Source organism: Mus pahari, chromosome 15 (genome assembly GCF_900095145.1).
Source record: "Mus pahari chromosome 15, PAHARI_EIJ_v1.1, whole genome shotgun sequence".
Lineage (NCBI taxonomy): Eukaryota > Metazoa > Chordata > Mammalia > Rodentia > Muridae > Mus > Mus pahari.
Genome location: NC_034604.1, coordinates 57,466,874 through 57,483,919, shown reverse-complemented (window position 1 = coordinate 57,483,919; position 17,046 = coordinate 57,466,874). Strand labels below are relative to the sequence as shown.

General features: G+C 40.0%; 1 protein-coding gene across 2 annotated transcripts in view; it reads right to left on the bottom strand.

Annotated features, from left to right (window-relative positions):
• The window catches only part of Wdr7 (WD repeat domain 7), a 277,721-nt gene that overhangs the window by 244,652 nt on the left and 16,023 nt on the right, over positions 1 to 17,046 (bottom strand). For both annotated transcript variants that reach the window (XM_021215119.2, XM_021215120.2), the window contains exons 4-12: positions 16,839 to 16,917; positions 13,893 to 14,067; positions 13,150 to 13,226; positions 11,435 to 11,554; positions 6,690 to 6,835; positions 5,911 to 6,013; positions 3,568 to 3,709; positions 3,099 to 3,347; positions 2,233 to 2,453 (exon numbers count right to left, since the gene is read on the bottom strand). In XM_021215119.2, the coding sequence (XP_021070778.1) occupies positions 2,233 to 2,453; positions 3,099 to 3,347; positions 3,568 to 3,709; positions 5,911 to 6,013; positions 6,690 to 6,835; positions 11,435 to 11,554; positions 13,150 to 13,226; positions 13,893 to 14,067; positions 16,839 to 16,917 (1,312 nt within the window). The remainder of the gene's footprint in view (positions 1 to 2,232; positions 2,454 to 3,098; positions 3,348 to 3,567; positions 3,710 to 5,910; positions 6,014 to 6,689; positions 6,836 to 11,434; positions 11,555 to 13,149; positions 13,227 to 13,892; positions 14,068 to 16,838; positions 16,918 to 17,046) is intronic.

The following is a 17,046-nucleotide window of genomic DNA, read 5'->3' as shown; positions in this document are numbered from 1 at the left end:
AAAAAAAAAAAATTCATTTTATTTTTGTACACAAATTCCAACTTAAGAATCTATCTGAAAAAAAACTTTCAACCTACAAAAACACTTACTAATTCTTATGCCTAGTTTTGGTAAAAAAAAACCAGTAAGATTAAATTAAAATTGCTTCTTAAATCACTAAAAGCAATCTTGTACTAACATATTTAGTGACGTAGAAAGATGAACAGAAAGCCACGCACAGAAGCAAATACCTTTGATCCCAGCATTCAAGAGACAGAGTCAGAAGGATCTCTGAATTTAAGACCAGCAGGATCTACACAATGAGTTCAAGGACAGCCAGACCTACAAGTAAGACCCTCCCCCTTTCTCAAAATAAAAAAGTAATAAATAAACAAATAAATAAATAAGACTTCTTTCTAAATGACTTGCATTCTGACACCAGCTCAGCTCTTTCCCCTCAACCCTCCCAAGCTTCCCTTCCAGCAAATCTCCACCCCTTCTGTCGGCTGCAGACACCTAGCCATTGGCCACACTGGGCTAGGAGTCAGGTAGGAGTCACTTTCCATCCTGCCCCCCCCCCACACACACACACACTCCCGCTGTGCTCTCTAGAATTATTTACTTAATTTTTAAAATTTCAGGTTCATTGATGGTATAAAAATGCTCACAAAATATAATGAATTAAATGTAAAGAGAAAAAGAAATCACATTGTAGATAGTCACATTTTTTAAAGCTACGTGTATACATGAGTGTTATGTCTGCATGTTTGTATTATACCAGGTGAATACAGTTTGATCAAGGAAGCGAGAAGAGCACACCTAAGCCCCGGAAACTGAACTTATTCATAGCTGTGAATGGTCGTGCGGGTCCTGGGAACTGAACCTGCACCCTCTGAAAGAGTAACAAATGCTCTCAGTCACCAAGCCGTCTTTGAAGCCCTGATAATTTCTTTTTAATAAACATTAACATCCTGCTCCCTGCCTTTTCATAATTTACATAAACATGTTCACTTTGCTTGATTCGGGCATTGTGCTAGGTTTATAAGCATTTTCTTGAAACATGACATTCAAATCCAGTTAACAACAAAAATTCAGACTCAAAAATGCAAGAGAAATGCAAATCAGGAAAAAGGCTTTCAGTCCTTTCTTTAGAATGAAAGAAAAATTACTGAAAAGAAAGCCTAAGGCTTAGGGGGGACTGCAGAAAAGGGGGCAGAGATAATCTATGAGCCTGATGCCCAGGACGCCTGCTGTAGGAAACAGTATCTTCTAGACATGATGGGCAAACGACATCCACGGAATGGTGACAAAACAGATGCCTGCCTAACACCTGCATAATGACAACACAAGTTGACATGCCAATATTGACAAAGTAAATCTCACAAGGTCCTACCCAGAAATGGAGAGCCTACAGGCAATTAATGACTGCTGAGAGAGGAAGAATCAATTTTTCCAGGAACAAGCCTCCTGATAGATTATCCAATCCCAGGTGCTCAGCACTGAATACATGCACATCAGATTGTGTAAGGTAGGGTGTGTGTGTGTGTGTGTGTGTGTGTGTGTGTGTCTATGTGTCTGTGTGCATGTATGCATAAGAATAATTTTAAAACAGGAGGCCATCAGTTTGAAAAGGAGTAGGGGCCGTGCAGGAGGAGCTGCAGGGGAAGGAGAGGTAGAAACGATGTAAATCATTTTAGTACTCAAATATAAAATTCTAAAAAATAAAATAAAGAAAAAGAAAATATAATTTGTTAGCTGTTCTCGCTGGCAGTGAACATTTGTCAAACTTGGTCATATATGCTATTCATACTGTCAGACCGTATCTGGCAAACAGCCCAACATTGTCAAATGAAGGCGCAAACCACTCATGCTCACACTAGCCGCCTACATTACTGTTCCCAAAAGCCATGCTGCCCCCTGCTGGACCATTTTAGAGATTGTGTGACAACAAAATTCCATAACACGTAATAAATGTTAGCTGATATTTTAAAGAACTTAATACAGAAATATACAAGTGCTAAATAATTTATTTTATTAGTTTGCCAAATATTCTACTCTAAAAAATATACTCACAGAAAAGCAGCTCTGACAATTTAATCAATATAAATAAGAAATAAATATCAAGTTCATATTTACCAAAAAACAAATAACATCTCCCTCTTTAAGTTACTGTGGGTCCTATCTATCTAGAGATAGAGAGCAACAAAGGCCCTCCTTTACCATAGAGAAATCACATTAGATAAAGCGACTCACACTACAGTTTTCCGGGGGGACCAGAAGTTGTGTGATCTCACCACCATGAACACAGAAGATATGTTTCATTTCTCCAGAAAATATGTCCCAAATTATGACGGAAAAATCCACACCTCCAGATATCAGGTATCTTTGGTCATACCGAGCTGAGACCTGATGGGGATACAGCAGGCACGTGACTTTGTTCCGATGGCCGCGTAGGGTTCTGTGAGGGGGCCAACCTGCCGAAGAGGTTTGGAATTCAGAATGGGAAAATTAAAGTCTTCACAAGGCTTTAACAAGCACACACGGACTGCCTGAAGAGCCACACCTTTACTTCTAGATCAGCTCTGTGGAGCATGGTAGCTGACAGCTCCCCAAGACGATCAGGCTTTGTGCAAGTGTGCTGTGCATGTCACACTTTAAAGAATTAATACAAAAAAAGGTAAAGTACTTCAATAATAATTCCTATATTTATTACAAGTAGAAATGAAAATAATGTTACTATGTTGAGCATATAACATGGAGTAATTTCCCATTATTTACTTTACTGTAAAAACTGCTACTAAACAATTACATTAGTTCAACAGCACTGTTTTAGAAGAGTATCAATATTGCTGACAATATAGCTATATAGTAATCAATTCAACTAATAATTTATGAAACTAATAATATGTGCGAAGGAGATTAAAAACTGAATACTTTCTTATTTATAGCCATTCATAGTATTTATTGCAATAACAGATATTTAAAATTGAATGTACACTACCAACTACACTAGCAATATACCAACTGGTCTTATTTCTTAAACTACGCATGGAGAAATTCCCCACATCAGGGTTACAGAGCTCTCAGAACACAGTGCGCACAGGTAGACCTTCAGGTACCTCTTCTGAGCATGTGTTCTCCTTGCAATAGCTGAACTATGGCCGTCTGGGTGGCAGGCACAATAATGATGCTTCCATCTTCCCGGCCACAAACAAGTCGCCCGTGTGCTGGTATGTAGACGCTCGCAGTTACTTTAAGAGGTTCATTGCTGTTGGGAATCACACTTAGCTGATCAATAATTCCAGCAGGGCAAGGCTTCAGTTTGTCAAATGCCTCTTGCAAGCTAATACAAGTTGTCATCTTTAGCCCTGTAGAGGTTTGGTGTCATATAAAATAAATACATTTATGTTTAAAAAATAGTAATAATATTAAGTAATGTTGATTGATTCAGTAGTGTACCAAATGTTTACTTTCATAAAATATAATAAATACTTAGAAGAAAGTGATATATAAATATGTTCGATTTTGTTATAATTCAAAATGTTATAGTAAAAGAATTATGAACTCAATGTGCAGATTCACTATTACCTTCATCAGCTTCCTGTTTATCTGCTATGTCTGCAATGTTCCAGATATTTAGCCTTCCAGAAGAATCGCCCTGAATTAGTAGCTTATGCAAATATTCCTTGCATCCATAGAAAAACCGAGTAACAGGAGGACAAATTACCAACTGCAAAAAAAGGGAAAAAAACATTCACGTGTCTTCAGCTGTGTTTGGAGTTCAAATATTTTATAGATTAAGATATGTTCATATTAAGGTATTTAGACACTTTGATCATACCCCAGTTTTAAAAGTGCTTACAGCATGATTATTCAGTGTATTTTTATGTAATTTAATAGTGTTAATATTCATGCCAACTACAGTAGAACATAAATGCTATGGGAATGAAAAACTCTATAACATTTTTCTAAAACTAGTATTTATAGTCTTGTGTTCAATTTTATAAAAAGTGGTTAATGAATCACAGGGAAAGTTACTTATGTGTTGTTAAATAATCAATCTAGAAATCAGGTCCCTCTTAACAAAAAGAAGTCTCTACTTTAAGCAGCACTAAGCAGTCTCAGAAGACTGTATTGATTGTCACACATATGTGTGACAATGGGAACGAAAGAGGAAGACGCCATCAGGTTGAGAGACATGGGAGAGGCTGGCCTGGGAAAGCACAGAGTGGAAAGGATGTAAATACAGTACTCATGTATGAAATTCAAAACATAACAAATGTATGTGTGACTGCATCATAAAAAATACTGGCCTCTAGAATGTACCTATAGTATGCATAGACAAGTATTTGACTTTACTTAAACTTTGATGATTTTAATTTAAAGCTACACACTTAACAGGGAGCTGCCACAGAAGCTACAATTACCAATACCACATTTCAGTGTCTGAGTGTCTCTCACTATATCACACATACATTTCAATTTAAAATATACTAACACATACTAGACAGCTGATATTTAAAGAAAATCACATGCACATGATGGTTAATTATGATTGTTGACTTGACAGGGTCTAGAATCAGTAAAGACAGAGGCCTCTGAATACGTGTGTAAAGGATCCTCTACATTTCCCCAGCTGGGTCAGGACTGCACGAAACAGAAGGCTAGCTGAACACCAGCACTGACTATGGAAGCGATGTAAGCAACGTAAACTAAGCTGCCTTAGGCCACTGCCTTGGATTTCCCCGTCAAGACGGCCTGGGTCCTCCATCTATCTGGCAAAGCACGCCCTGCTTCCTTTACCCTGATGTTAGGTATTTTGTGACAGCAACAAGGAATTTAACTAAGATAGTATGTTATGTTTTATTAATGCAGGTCTTTTCATACACATCGCCACCCCTCAGTTTAGCTGAAGTGACTGACCAAGCAGGACGGTCCCAAGTTGGAGTTCAAGAAAGTAGAAAGAAAATAATTTATATAGGATTTTAAAGTACACCTAGATGTACAAATTCTATATTTAAAATATTCATAGAAAAAAATCTCCCTTCTACTTACTGTGCCTCCATTCTCCACTGATGGGTGGGACATGAGGTTCCGAATGATAAAACTGGAGCCCAGAACCAAGAACAAAGCATACGAGACTTTCCTCTCCTAGGCAAAGCTTATTTTTTTTACTGTTCCCAGAGACCAGAGTACAAAATCTAATATAAGTGCTACTACATTTCAACTTTCCTTATTTTCTGTGTATGAGTCTTTGCCTGCAGCATTTGTGTATCGCATGTGTTGCCTGCTGCCCATAAAAACTAGGAAAGGTCATTGGTTCCCCTAGGACCACAGTTAGTGTCAGTTGTGAGCCACCATGAAGGTTCTGGTGAACCCAAATCCTCTGGAAGAGCAACAAATCCACTTAGCCACGGAGCCATCTCTCCAGCCCATGCAATTCAAGAATAAACAGTAAAACAGGCTTTTAGAAAACACAGCGAGTTTCTATTTCAATACAGAAAAAGACGTCTAATTTTTATTTTTAATATCCAGGTTTTTGAGTCATTACTTGATTTGAGAGCTACTGCAATGCATGAATCACATAACTAACAGCATGTCAGCATTAACAAGCAATTGTCCCATCCTTTAAAACTTTCTTCACGGTGTTTTAACTGTATAAGTATACAATAATTTAATCATCAATATGAATTTTATAAAAAGTCAATTCTAATAAATAATCAGGATAAGATCACTTGTATTCTTACATAAAGGCAGGTACTACTAATAGTTAAATTGCATAATAAAAATCTGTAAATTTTGAAATGTGCTTGTAACTTACCATATCAATTTTTTGTGAAATCTAACACTCTGCTGGATTTTACTGAATCTCTCAAGTGTATACGCCATCAATGTAACTATCAATTATAAATGACACCTGAAGAACTTTACCTCTTTATCTTTCTGATCCAAGAGGCTATGCTGCACAGGAGGAATCAAATTCTCCACTGCTTTCCCCACGTCACTGCGGAATGAATCACTAGCTGGAAGGCAACTGGAACAGGAAAGTAAGCATCCACTTAAAATACCTAAAATACCTATAGGAGGGCAAGGCACGGTGGCACAGGCCTTTAGTCCCAGCACATGGAGGCAGAAGCATGCAGTACTCTGTGTGTTCAAGGCCAGCCTGGTCTACAGAGTGAGTTCTAAGACAGCCAGAGCTACATAGTGAGATCCTGTCTCAAAATTAAATAAAGTAATAAAATAAATGATATGAAATATTTTATGCCAAGGTTTATGACAATAGATGAAAATGGGATTTTTAAGTTTCAATTCATTTAAATACAGATTAAGTAACTTTTAAAAACACTCTGTGAAGGCTCATGAGACGTCTCACAGGTAAGAGAGCGTGCTGCTGAGTCTGACAAGCTGAGTTTGATCCTTGGAGCCTACACGGAAGCAGAGAACTGATGCCATGAGCTTCCCTCTGACCTGCACACATGCACAGTGGCATGTGCATGCACACATGCACATACACACACATAGGAAATAAATAAGTGTAAAAAATCCACCTGTTTCTTTGTACCTAGAAGTTAAACTGGGATTATATACAACCCTTAAGACATCCTGAAGCTAAATATTTATAGTCCATAAATGCTCTTACTTTAGAGTTACGTCTCAATTCTGCGTCCTTTACGTTTAACTAAACTTTTAACATATCTATCTCACACCTGGCAGGGAGCTTGTAGATGTAACTCTGCCCATTTTCAGTCCAGATGATGACTTTGTCTGCAGACACAAAGTCCCCTCCGGTCCATGTCTGTCCATTTTCACTAGGACCTGAGCACAACAGGGAGTAGTCGCCAGCATCAAACACCTGGGAGAAAGGGAATCCACGGCTTTAATTTACTCCAGCTTGCTATGGTTTAAGTAAGACAGAATAACATTTCACCTGAAAGAAAACTTCTAAAATCATAGTTAATAAACCCAGGTGTTTAAAATATGATTCAGCAGATGGAAGATATTTTCTAGTGAGATCTGGGGCAGTCATCACAGGTCCCAGCTCTAGGTGACCTCTGGCAGACAGGGAACTAGGTCAAAGGTGTGTTCCCAGCACAGGAACAGGAACCCTTCATCTTTTGAATATCGAGGAAGGAAGCACACCTTGGGTGAAGGCAAATGATAGGAACTCCACCCTCTGGAACACATACCATAACTGACACTGTATCTATCTGGTACATTTCTGACCATACACTCCGGCGTTATATTATCTTCTGTTCAGTAGACTTATCTTACTTGGACTTATTGCATCAGTGTTCTGAGAATTATTATTATGAATAGGAAGTTAAAAGACTTCACTTTATTATTTAATAATTCTGTATGGAAAGGCCAAGGTGCTATAGTTTCCCTAGGAACAGCACCTAGTGGCCTTGCATCGGCTTCCTTTTACAAAGCACATGAAGTTCACAGGTACGCTTAGAATTATCTTATCTGACCCTCAGAACCACTGAAGGGTACAGGCAGGCAGCTATTGGAAGAACCCTGATCTACCATCAAAAGACAGATACAGAAGACACTAGCAACACTTGTTCAATGTCACACATCAGAATCTGAATATGGTGCACACTGGTAAACTCAGCAGAGGCCAGTGGACCTCTATGAGTTTGAGGCTAGTGGGGTCTACATAGGACTTGCAGGTCAGCCAGGGCAACATAACAATACCCTGTCTCAAAAGGAAGGAAGGAAGGAAGGAAGGAAGGAAGGAAGGAAGGAAGGAAGGAAGGAAGAGGTATGTACCGATACTTGATAAAACTAGGAGGTATAAACCCCTAGGCTTCCATTTCCTAACAGACTAGTTCTTTCTACAAGTTCCAATACTTACAATACTTGATAAAAGTACATGCTAAATTTTGCTCAAGGGGAGTGAGAATTTATCATTCAATAGCAATATCTTTTATGTTACTCTTCTTCAGAGCAAACAATATATAACCTTTGGCTAAGACTTTAACTCAGTAGAGTGACTGCCTAGCATTCATGAGACCCCGAGGTTCCATCTCCACTATATAAACCAGGTCTGCAATGCCAAGCCCAGCACTCAAGTGCAGGCAAGAGAATTAGAAGCCTGAGATTACCAAGCGCTCTAGGTAACATTTTGTTTGTTTTATGCTTTTTGTTTGCACTACTGTTTGTCAGAGCTGTTACCCAGTGCCTCAGAGGCATCAAAAACAAGGGGCGATCGGTTTGGGTGAGCGATGTCCTTACTACCCTAGGGGAAGGGTGCTCATTTAAAGTGCATGCTCAATCCCATCACTGCTCTGTGCTCTTGCAGGGAATCACAAACAGCACCGCTTTAGGAATCAGCCACTGAAGGAGCTCTAGCCTTAACCTGCACACACACACACACACACACACACACACACACACACACACACATGTACACACATTATTTGACCATACTAAAATGGCAAATCCTGGACATCTGCACAGTCATTCTGGTGAGCTGGAGGCTCTAACAATTTGTGTGTGTGTTGGGGTAGCAGGCATCATTCCCTCTGAATCTTTACCTGTTCCTTTGAGGCAGCTTCTCTCCTGAGCTTGGAGCTCTCTCCTCGGCTGGATGGCCCCAGGGTCCTCCTGACTCCTCTCCCCTCAGGGTAGGGCTATGGCCATCTGCAGGAGCACCTGGCTTCTCATTTGGGCACTGTGATCTGAGTTCCACTCCTTGTTATCACAGAGCAAGTACTCTCAACCACTCAGCAGCTCTCCAGGCCCAGCTCTGTTCATACACACGTGTCTCTTATAATGAAACTGCACTTCTCTTACCTTCACCTGGCTCTCTCCTTTTCTGAAATAGTTTTGTCCATTTTCCTAGTGCTTTATTTATATTTTTATTATTCCTCATACAAGCTTTTTATAACAATGGACAAGTTATTCATATATGTATATATCATAAACATCCTTTCTTGCTGTATGGGCTTCATTCTAGCTCAAGTAGCATTTTAGAAGGTTTTAATTAGTTCTTTGAGAATTTCATTCCATGTTATTGGACCATATTCATCTCTCTCCCCCAAATTCTCCAAGATGCCCCACCTCCCTACCCAACAAATTTCATTCCGACACCTTCTTAAACCAGTCTCAGTCCAGTTTGCATTAGCTGACTCTCCCTGGGACTGAGGCTGCCCTAGGGTGTGGTCAACAGACCAGGTGGCATATTGTTAAAGAAAACAAACTTCCCCCTTTCCAGTAGTCATCGAATGCCAGCAGCCCCTCAGCTAGGGGTGGGACTTCATATCCATCTCCCCTATGTGCCATGATTTTGTCTGGCTGGAGGACATATCATGCATGCTGTCACACACTGTTAGTTCACACATGCAACTGCCCTGCAGTGTCTGGAGAGCACAGTTTCACTGGAGCCATGGACCACCTCAGACTGTTAAATCTTCCTGCCACCTCCTTCTGCACAAATCCATGACCCTTGAGGAGAGAGGTGTGGTGTGCCCCATATGAGGCTGAGTACTCCAAGTCTCTTATCCTCTGCTCCTGACAAGCTGTGGACCTCATGTTAATTGCCATCTACTACACACATGGTACGCAGACAAACATGCAGGAAAACATTCATACACATACAAATAAATGTATTTTTCAAGTTAGGAAAAGCAACTGCTCCTTCCGCGGTAGGCAGCTTCTGAGATGTGCCCACTAGCACCCTCCTCCCGTCCATTCATGCTAGGTTTTCTGACAGTTTCTAGAGCATATTTGGTGAGTCCTCCATTCTAAGATCAATTGCATCTTCAAATTACCTTTACTTGTTCACTTAGTGGGGAGAGGCCTGCTAGCCTGCTGAGAGAGGCTCCAGAGAGAGGCTAAAAGGCTGTCGCGCAAGGAATGAGAAGAATGTCTTCATTCACCAGTCAGAGAGATGAAAGGCCTAACTGTCACATGAGGAAGCACAGGAGATCCTCCAAACGCTAAACTTGCAAATGAGATCAAAGTCTCCAAAGATACTGTGATGGCAGCCTATGGAAAATTCAGCCTGAGGTCTCCAGCAAACTAAGACCTGATCCCTCACAAAACTGGACAAGAACACATTTCTACTATTCTTTTTTTTTTTTTTTAAGATTTATTTATTTATTATATATAAGTACACTGTAGCTGTCTTCAGACATTCCAGAAGAGGGCATCAGATTTTTGTTACAGATGGTTGTGAACCACCATGTGGTTGCTGGGATTTGAACTCAGGACCTTCAGAAGAGCAGTCGGGTGCTCTTACCTGCTGAGCCATCTCACCAGCCCCATTTCTACTATTCTAATGTACCTTTTCGAGTGATTTGTTAAGCAGATTTAAATAACTAGAACCTTTTCCTCAGATGGTATACGTACTGAAATTACTCAGCCAGCATAATCTCTAACTAAATTCTAAATATTTGTCCTCACCCTACATCAAAGAAACCTCTCTTTTGCAACAGATGGAAACCATTACAGAAAACCACAATCAATCAAAGAGAAGAGTTGTGAAGTCCAGTCCCAATGGATACATCTACAAAATAATTCTCTCACCTAAGGCTCAGAGACCATTGTAAAATGATCCCTGAGTGGCTAGAAATTGTAAGAGTCCAAGGAGCAGGGGATCTGCTCTGAAATTACATCTCCCAGAAATGTCAGACGCTACACCACAGGCTGGAGAGATGGCTCAGTGGTTAAGAGCACCGACTACTCATTCCGAAGGTCCTGAGTTCAAATCCCAGTCACCACATGGTGACTCACAACCATTCGTAATAAGATCTGATGTCCTCTTGTGCATCTGAAGACAGCTACAGTGTACTTAGATATATAAATAAATCTTTTTTTAAAATATGTATATGTGTATACGTATATGTGTGTGATTAATGAGAAGAGGCCATAAATGTGAAACAAAGAAAGGAGGAATATCTGAGAGAGTTTGGAGGGAGGAATGGAGAAATGATGAAATTTTATTAAAATCACAAAAATGAATGGAAAGCTTTGAAAATTGCTAAGTACAGAAGAAATGTTCAAGACACACTGGCTAATTTTCTATGATTAAAGATGAGCAACATAGATTGAAAAACCCTCCTCTCATCATTAGCTGTCCGGGGATAGAGCTAAGGCTTCCAATGTTCAGAAGCCATGTACTATTTAGGTTTCATAACATATTACAAAGAAAAATATCCAAACTACAGAGATCACATGACCACCACTTACACAAGAACTAAGTAACAGCAAAAAGTAGAAATTAAGACCAATAAAATAGTCATTAAACCATGCATTCCATGGAGTAAAATAAAAAAACTGCTACATAAAAATAAGTCCCAATTCCTCAAAAACTGTCGGAAACAAACAGGAGTTCCAAATGACTGACAAGTCTTGTGTCACATACATCCTTGGGATTATCTTTGAAAGTCTGGTAAGCTATACTGTACCATAAAGGATAAAATATGGCTTCATACTTTCAACTTACCCTCCAGTATTTGGAGCATACAACCAAGAGTGACCTCTGTGTGAACGCACAAAAAGAGATGCTTTGGCAATTCTGACAATAAATTGGTTTGGATTCCTCCTCAAATATTGGCTCAGTATCCTGAAAAGAAAAAGATTTACGAAGTCTCAGGAATAACATATATTAATTAAAATCATCACAAAAGGATGCAGACACCACCAGGGAACTAAAGTACCACGTGATACAGTCATCATTTTAAACCCTTGGGTAAAAGCCAAGACATTAACAGCAGCAGAAGTGTGCTCTGAAGAGTAGTGGGACAAAAGCGTCTGTGCTACAAAGCTGCCCAACATTTAAACCCTGATGGAAACTCAGAGCATCCTCACTGGAAGTGGCAGATGACTGAATTTTGCAGTAATCCTACGGTTATAAATACTTCCTTTTTAAAAAAAAAAAATTGATTAATTCTTCCTTTCTTTTCAAGTTCAGTTCCTTAACTGAAATGAAAAAACTGACAAAAATGTTAGGAAACTGATCTTTCTTGTCAAAAGTAAATAATTATTCTAGTCCATATGACTATGAAAGAAGAGTAAAAATGGTTTTTTATGGTTTGTTTGGTTTTTGGCTTTGGTTTTTGGTTTCTTGGTTTTTTGGATTTTTTTTTTTATGATGTTAGTGTTTGAATATGAAATGTCCTCACTGGCTCAAGTGTTAACCCTTATTCTGCACCCTATGCTGATACCGGAAGGCACTGGAAACTTTAGGAGGTGTGTGCAGTTGAAGTCGGTCGCTGGAGGCACACCTTTGAACATTTTACTTAGTCCTAAGTCCCTTCCTTACTCTCTGCCTCCTGCTGCCCCTGCCCTCTGTACACCCCTGCAGTAATGATGCCACTCACTACTGGCCAGTCAGTCATGCCAAGGACTACATACTGCAGTCTCAGAAACCACGGAGTAAGCTAAGTCCTTCCTCCCTAAGACGGTGTCAGGCACTCTGTCACTGTGCTGTCAGGGGGCTGCAAGAGTAACTAAAATGAGTAGTTATTTAGTTCATTCAAGCAAGCCCTTCTAACTTTAATTTTAAACAAAATCAGGAGGAAAACACCTGTTACACTTCTCTACTGCATATCCTGGAAGATACATTTTTTTTTTACTGGATATTTTATTTATTTACATTTCAAATGTTCTCCTTTCCCAGTTTTCCCTTCAGAAATCCTCTATCCCATCCTCCCTGTCCCTATCCCACCCACCCACTCCTGCCTCCCCACCCTCAAATTCCCCTATATTGGGGCATGAAGCCTTCACAGGACCAAGGGCCTCCCTTCCCACTGATGTACTATAAGGTCATCCTCTGCTACACATGCGGCTGGAGCCATGGGTCCCTCCATGTGTACTCTTTGGTTGGTGGTTTAGTCGCTAGGAGGGAGCTCTTGGGGAGGTGGGGTCTGGTTAGTTGATACTGTTATTCTTCCTATGGGTTGCAAACCCCTTCAGCTCCTTCAATCCTTTCTCTAACTCCTCCATATTTTACATCCTCAACGGAGCAAATCTCTCCATCAGAATGGAGGACAATAATTCACTCATAGTAGCAAACAAAACTAAGGATCTTTTCCAATATGTGCATGTGATTATTTCAATAGAAACGCTTTTTTCTTCAAAACAAATTAAGTGAATAACACAAATCCTACAAGGTTTAAATGATATAATAATAAAGACAGATATCACTGCCCATCTCACCTGCATTCCACTAATTTCAGAGGTGACAATCCACACCTTCAGAATACCTGTCACAGAGAGCGCTACCACAGTGTCCTCTAAACCAGGGAGAAACAAGAAGCCAAGGTAAAACACAGTATGCTTTCTTCTAACATTACAAGGTAAAACACGGCATGCTTTCTTCTAACATCAACAGCCTGCTCTCGTAAGCTCAGGTAGAAAAACATGGTTACCTATCTTAGAATAATATAAACTCAGTGTTTACATTAGTGTTCTTTTCTAGGAAAAAAAATATGTTTACCCTCGTGGTTTTCAATGAAAGGTTTCAAAATAAATGAAGAAGCCGTAGCAATACTGAGTGTAAGCACGGTTACAGTTGTTCTTTCAATTTTATCTCCTCCCTTTTCACTGTCTCTGTGCGAAATGGTGCCTCTTGGCAAGAGATAAGGCCAGAATCCAGAACCACACAGATGCTACAGTTCTTATCACCACCACTCACTAGCAATGCTAACCCTGCCTCACTGGAGAAAGCTCTCCTAAGCTAAAGCTTCCTGGAGCCTGGTGACCTGTCCCACTGAGGGGAGGTAACCTAACACCTGTGAGTTAAATATTAATTCAGACAAACCTACTGTGAAGGGGACAGATCATAAATTACTGAAACAAAAGTCTGTTGAATATAAGAATATAACCAAAATTGTTAACTTTGACAAATCATAGCTTGTCACAGTAAACTAAGCAGTAAGGTGATGCAGAAAGGCGCTGACCTTGTGTCCGCTGAGAGCGGATGATGCTCATGGAGCTGATCCAGTCTGGAGATATCTTTGATACCAAGGAATACAACACCTCGAGGCTGGTGGCATCCACAACGAGGATTTCAGGGTAGTGCCCATGGCAGAGGAGCCTGCCCTCTTGCTGATTCCCAACAGAGAACTGGTAGAACTAAATTCAAAATTTTTAAAAATATATCTTTGAAAAATGTACTGTTTCAGTTGGGAAAGTTGAAAAACAGGCATTAATTACACATGTTATGATATTCTTGTAAACAGTACATTATTCCAGAAATCATTTCAGAAGAGTACATCCATTTTAATACTCCATTTGTTTTGATACAGGGTCTCACAATGTTGCTCTGCTCTGGTTGGCCTGGAACTCCCAATAGACACTGTCCTAGCATCAAACTCACAGAGATCCACCTGCCTCTACCGTCAGAGCCCAGAACTAAGGGAAAGCATCACCACACAAGCCTCAGAAAAACCCAAATAAAATGAGCTTAACAAATTAAATCAAAAAGGACTCATGTGAGTCACAGAACCAATCATCACCCTCCACCCACTGACGGAATCTTGAAGCACATCTTAGTGAGGGTCACTGTCGCTGTGATGAATCACCATGACCAAAACAACCTGGAGAGAAAGGCCTTACTTCACTAAGTCCCATAAAACAGTCCATCATCAAAAATAAGACAGCAGGCACTCAAGCAGGGCAGGAACCTGGAGGCAGGAGCTGAAGCAAAGGCCATGGAGGGGGCTGCTTACTGGCTTATTCCCCATGGCTTGTTCCACTGCTTCCTTGTAGAAGTCAGGTCCACCAGCCCAGGGATGGCACTACACACACACACACACACACACACACACACACACACACAAAAGCCCTACCACTGAACTTAAGAGATATTTTCTCAATTGAGGTTCCCTCCTTTAAGATAACTCTAGTTTGTACCAAGCTGATATAAAACTAGCCAACACAAACCACTTAGAAATTCAAAATACCTTCTAGATTGGGTTAACTGAACAAGGAAGACCCACCTTAACGAGGGTGGAAGCACCACATGGGCTGAGAACCAAGCTGAACTCGGAATTCATTTCTCTGCTTCCTAACTGCAGAAGTAGTGTGACCAGCCACCTTTACCATTGCCACCATGCCTTTCTGACAATGACAGACTGTATCCACTTGAACTGTAACCTGAAATGAATTCTCCCTCCCCTAAATTGCTTCTTAGCATGTTTTTTTTTTTTTTTTTTCACAGCAACAAGAAAATTTAGGCCAGGCGTGGTGGGACACCCTTTTAATCCCAGCACTCGGGAGGCAGAGGCAAGCAGATTTCTAAGTTCGAGGCCAGCCTGGTCTACAGAGTGAGTTACGGGACAGCCAGGGTTATACAGAGAAACCCTGTCTCGAAAAGCCCCAAAAAAAAGAAAAAAAAAAAAAAAGAAAATTTAGTAATGCGGTAAACAGAGACGTGAAGGATAATTGATGTGCAAGCATATTATCATGTTATTTTCTCCCAGGACCCCCAGACACTACCAAAGCAGGATCCCGTGACCCCTAGAAACATGTATATACAGGAGGAAAATGTGGAAAGAATGAGCTCAGATGACAAAGCAGAGAATTTTCCTGAGGGCATGGGTATTTTATTAGAATTGCCTGACTAAAAGCCTCTGTACTTTAATGCTATATTCCCAACACTTTTCTGCATACTGATTCTGCATTTAAGAGACTCTGATATTGGGAAGGGGCATGTCTACATGGAGATCCAAGTTTTCTAAGCATTTAAGGAAAGATGTCTCTATTATTTGCTGGACATGAGAGGGAGTTGCACCCATGAACTGTCAACAACTGTGACTGCTGCACAAAACCTGCATAATCATCCCATTTACCATTCCAGCACGAGAGGATAAATGACTCATGAGGACACACTATTGCGGATTTGATTTGTGCTTAGATGGGAATTTGCATGTCTGCTGTGAGTCACCAAGGGTCATCTCTGTGTATGTAAAAACAGTCATTGCCAATGTAATGGCACATACCTTTACTTGGGTGGCAAAGGCAGGAAGTTCAAAGGAAGTCTGGTCTACATAGTAAGTTCCAGAATAGTCATGGGCTGTCTCAATAATAATAATAATAATGATGACGATGATAACAACAACAATAATAACAACAATAGTAAATATAATAGTGTTATTGTTACTGTTGTTGTTATTATTATTTTATTTTTATTATTATTATTATTTAAAATTCCTCTCTGGCTGGGCGCACACCTTTAATCCCAGCACTCGGGAGAAGCAGAGGCAGGAGGATTTCTGAGTTCAAGGCCAGCCTGGTCTACAAAGTGAGTTCCTGGACAGCTACACAGAGAAATCCTGTCTCAAAAAATCAAAAAAAAAAAAAAAATCCTCTCTGGATCTGAATGAGTGAGGAGGACAGAGTAAGTTGCCATACTTCCCACGAATCTGCCAAAAGGTGTCTTCTATTTATAGGACTGCTAATCTAAACATAGAAGGCCTAGAACAGAATTAGATTTTTTTTTAAAATTACTCAAAATATATTCAGCAGAAATAAATAATTCCTGTCAAACATAAGCCAGAAGTTTTTAAGCCATAACTGCGAAGTGTACGAAAATCAAAATAATTGCGTATGATGAGCTTGGCACAGCTTTTATACTAATATAAAGTGAAAGTAATTTGCATTTCCATGAGTACAGTTGGTACACACAAATATGTGTGTGTGCATACCTGTGGAGACCAGAGGACCACCTCATGTGCCATTCTCCAGATACCACCATATATATATATTTAAGACTAGGTTTCTCACTGGCCTGAAACTCATCAAGCAGGCTAGCTGGCCAGTGATATATATATATATATCAATCATGTTCTAATGATGCACTTGTCATGAACTGTGTTGACCCAGACAGAGAAATAGGTACCAACCTGTATGCCAGTGTGTGTGCAGGCTAACTTCGTAAATTCAATACATCTGCCATCACTCACATCCCAGAGGCACATCTCTCTGTAAGACAAAACAACAGCTCGTCCTGGATCCAATTACAATAGTAACCTTGTCACAGTGGCTTACAGTTAAGCTCCCATTGAAACCAATATACTGCAGGAAGGAAAGTAGCTGATACTCATTTCTTTT